A 4637-nucleotide genomic window follows, 5' to 3' on the forward strand; every position below is an offset into this window, starting at 1 on the left:
TAGTATCATATTTTTTTATATTTATGTAATAATTTTTAATTTTATTAATATTTTTAAATAGAATAATTACCAGAAACAATCTTTAAAGTTTTTAATAGGAGTCTTCTCAAATTACAAAATACACAATAATTTTTAACGTTTTTTATATTAGACGATACAACTCCTCTTCAATTTAATTAATCTAAATAACTGTTTTAGAATTTTAAAAAATTTTCAGAGACTGTTTTGAGATTTTTTTTAACTCTTCGGATTAAATTAAAAAGGGACTGTATTATCTAACAGAGATAAACATTAAAAACTGTTTTGTATATTTTAAAATTTAAAAAACTAAAAATATTTAATTTTAAAATTTAAAAGACTAATTTAAATAATTAATATTCTTTTAAATATTGTTAAAGTTATATAACTATACACCATATATATGTTTGTGTGTAAATGCTACAATGACTATTATTAAAGTTAGAGTCCTGCTAGAGAGACAATAGACTATTATTAAAAGTTTAAACTGAGTTGATAGAAAAAGGTAACACTAATGGTTATATCTATAATACTCTCTAGACCTTCATTGTGCACATTGTACAGATATTCCATTAGCTTCTCATACTTTCCCTTATCCGTAACCTCTTAATTGAGTATGGAAAGATTATGCCATTTGAGCTATAACTCATTAATTTATAACTACTATAACAATTTTAATAATAAGCATCTTATTATTAGTATACAGAAAAAAGATGCATAGATAGTTAGATTAGATACATACCCATCATAAGATTTAAAAGTGATGCATCGAAAACCAGCAGAATATAAGGAGTGAGCAGATTGGTGTCCGTATTTATAGAGCACAACATCGTCAGCAATTCCATGTGCAAGGAAAATAGGTAATGAAGCAGCTCGAGTCTTAGCATGTATGGTGTTAACGTTGTTGTTGTTCCTTAAAAGGGTCCTACAAGTGGGTCCCCCAGGAAGCCATGAACTAAGAGCAAGAACAGAAGTGAGGTTGGAGAGAGGGTAAGGCATTCCATTTGAGAAGCTTCCCATTGCATAGCATGTTGCTGAATATGCTGCTACTGCTCCTCCCATGCTGAACCCTCCTATTCCAACTTTCACTGCCATACAATATATAACATCATTCAAAATAATGTATATATATATATTTTTTTTTGTTGCCAATGGTATCTCCTAATCCGATAGGTCAAAAATTAATCTGTTGCGGATCTGAACTCCATTTAAGAGTCTGCTATTGACCAATAAATTACTGCATGCACAAAATAGGATTCGAACCCCAACACTTACTTAAGCAGATGAGTGAGCTGACCACAATTGGTTAGAAACAAATTATCTAATATGTCTTGGTCTTTCACAAGAGCTTTGTTATAGATTTGACTAACAAATTCCGTCTCTTTTTGAGTTTACGTAAAATTTAGAGATATAATAATGTCAATAAACTATAATTTAAATGGTATAATTTTTTTATTTTTATCTAAAAATTTTAAGTTCGAATATTAGTCATAATTTAAAAAAGAAAAATAGAGATATAATAACATACATGAAGTGCAAGTAAAACCGCCAAGTGTCTTTACTGGACGGATTGGAGCAGTTGGGCAAATCCATTTTATCTGCGAAACCAAGCACCATATTTTATTTAAGAGGAAGTATAAGGAGTCAATGGAATATTTGTACAATGTGTACAATGGAAGTTTAAGAATGTTCGATTTAGTATTAGAGATATAACCATTAGTGTTATCTTTTCCTATCAGCTTAAGTTTTTGGGATGAGTGGTTTCATGACATGGTATCAGAATTTTAGATGAGATGTTTATTATCCTCGGTACCTAAATGGTTATTCTGAATAATATGGGTGATGTTCATTTTATTCATATTGGAGTTAAAGATTTAGTCCATTGTACACATTGTACATTTAGACCATTGGCAACCTAGCAGTAATCTTTATTTAATAATTTATATACTTAACAAAGATTTATCAAAATGAGAAATTCTTCTTACATTTGGAAGACGGAGGGATTCCAGGAGCTGAGATGAGCTGCCACAAAAAAAAAAAAATTATGTTGTGTATGTTCTAATTAAGAATAATAACATAGAATAATGTTCAAGTTGTTATTAATTCATATGTAAATATCAAGCTGTTCATTTATTTTGGTAAAGAAATTAAAAAAATAAATAATTTAGTAGTAACATGGTCCCCCCCCCTTCCAAATGCAAGAATCTTGTATATACTCTTTTCAAATCAATCTTCCATCAATTAAAAATAAGAACCCTCAAAATTTTACCATCAAGTACATGAAAACACACTAATTTGTATATACCAAAGAAGCAAAAACAAATAAGAGTAACTTTATAAATTCTATAATTAAGAGAATACTAAATTTCTCAGAAAATTAATATTATTTAAACATCCAAAAGTTAATGTTAGTTTATAGAACAACTTTATCAAGATTAATAATAGAAAAAGACAGATATTATAATTAAAACTGAAATTTAAAAATAATAGAATAATAATTCTATATATCAACACCAAATAGGACATTTTAATGTTGAAAAAATGTATTTTCCCTAAGTTATTCATACCTCAACCCATTGTCACCAAGACCATGGAGCCAAACTATAGTAGCTTGGTGTTTCCCTTTTGGCCTCACTACATGTGTCTTTCCAAACTCAAAAGTTCTTCTGCTAGTAGGTGTTTTACTACCTGCCAAAAAAAAAAAAAAATCAAATACAAGTTCTACTATATATTATTAAACTACAAAGAAAAATTGCTAGAAACAATTTGTTTTGCCTTTAAAAGCAATAAAAAATCATTCCTAATATATTTATCGATAATTAAATATTAATCTTTTGTTTTTTTGTTGCTAAAAAATTTTAATCACAATTATAAAATTTGTCCATAATTTTTTTTAATGGCCACAAAAACCGTATAACCAATTGCTATAATAATAATGAGTTATACTACATGTACACTAAAATCAACCACCAAAATCAATCACCTGTATAAAATACATGTTAGAATACAAATACATATTGAAAATAAATTAAACCACTCATGTATTCTAAAAATAATTTTTGTTTTAGTAATACCTTGTAAATTTCAAATAAATCAGTAATAGCAACAATATTTCTAAATGGTCCAACAGCCAAGCTTTAAGGAGTAAATTGCATGAACTATATAATACTATAGTTCAAACCTAAGAGAAAGCAATTGTCAATTAAAAGGTTCTTTTAGTTGCTATTATATATAGAGACAGATATGCGCCACAAAAAGAAATGAAAAGAAGAATTACAATGTATGTATACTATCCTCTTTTTTTTTTAGTAAAGGACAAATAGGTCCTTAATCTTTTTTTCTTGTGAATATTTTCATCTTCAAGAAACAGAAAATACATTCATGTTCCTAACCCCTATAAAACGTGGACATATTAACCCTTCCATTGAATTCAGGCCGTTGGACCCGTCGGAAAACTCTGACCTGACAAACGTGGAACTAACCTGAGTTTGCGCTCCACGTTTGCCAAGTTAGAGTTTTTCGACGGGTCCAACAGCCTGAATTCAACGAAAGAATTAATATGTCCACGTTTTACAGGAGTCAAGGACATGAATGTATTTTCCGTTCTTTAAGGACGAAAATGTTCGCGAGAAAAAAGGTTAGGAACCTATTTATCCTTTACTTATTAAGTCGGCTCATTTTCTTTTATGAATATTGTGATATATGAGGAGGAGGAGAAAAGGTTATGGCAAAAGTGAAAACATTAATAATGAGTTTATCTAAACATACAACTAGGAAATCCAAAATTCAACCAAGAATAATAAATCAAACGCAATTAATTATTTAATTAAGGGTTGCAAATTAAAGAACTAACCAGACCCCAGAGGAGGAGAGTGTTGTGCATAGCTCATCTTTTTAGTGTTTTATTATTTCAAACTATTGAAGTGAGTGTATAGGGTTTAGGAAGAGTTTCTTGTGTTGCAATGAATGAAAAATTCATAAGGGGGTGGTGCCTAATTTATACAAGATGGAAAAAGTGTAGTATGGAATCAAATTTTGAAGTGAGTGATTTGAGTGAGTGAGCTTGCACCTATGTTATGTTACGTGTTGTGTGCACATTACACGACACGGTTATTAAGTGATGTGCCTAGAAGAGTCTATAAATGCTTTTTGTATATTATTATTATATAATTTTTTTGTATTATTACATTTGAACTTTTTATTTTTATTATTGAGATTGTGGTGGTGTTTTTAAATAATGTAGAGAGTTGGTTTTTTTTTTTTTTGTGGAAGGTCACAAATCTGAGGAACAGTTTTGTGGATTTTAATTTTTTTTTCTTTTGATACCACAAATCTGACCTTAAAATTTTTTTTAAAAAAAAATACAAATTTGAGGGTCAGATTTGAGTTTTTTTATTTTAATTTTTTTGAATACACAAATCTGATCCTCAGATTTGTAACACTATAAAATCTGACCCTCAGATTTTAATACTTCTCCAAATTTGAGGTCAGATTTGTTTACTTAAAATTAAAAAAAAAAATTAATTCATATTAAGAAAAAACACACCAATTATTCATAATGATGAATTACACAAAACCTTTTTCTATATCAAAAAAAAAATTAGCCTTAAATTTGATGT

General features: G+C 28.5%; 1 protein-coding gene across 1 annotated transcript in view; it reads right to left on the reverse strand.

Moving 5' to 3' along the window:
- The window catches only part of LOC107614658 (acyl-protein thioesterase 2), a 4805-nt gene extending 780 nt beyond the window's left edge, over window positions 1-4025 (reverse strand). The window contains exons 1-5 of the mRNA XM_021110612.1: window positions 3872-4025; window positions 2586-2706; window positions 2004-2040; window positions 1515-1616; window positions 761-1179 (exon numbers count right to left, since the gene is read on the reverse strand). Coding sequence (XP_020966271.1) covers window positions 761-1179; window positions 1515-1616; window positions 2004-2040; window positions 2586-2706; window positions 3872-3908 — 716 coding nt within the window. The 5' untranslated portion in view covers window positions 3909-4025. The remainder of the gene's footprint in view (window positions 1-760; window positions 1180-1514; window positions 1617-2003; window positions 2041-2585; window positions 2707-3871) is intronic.

The sequence above is a fragment of the Arachis ipaensis genome, chromosome B09 (genome assembly GCF_000816755.2).
Source record: "Arachis ipaensis cultivar K30076 chromosome B09, Araip1.1, whole genome shotgun sequence".
NCBI lineage: Eukaryota > Viridiplantae > Streptophyta > Magnoliopsida > Fabales > Fabaceae > Arachis > Arachis ipaensis.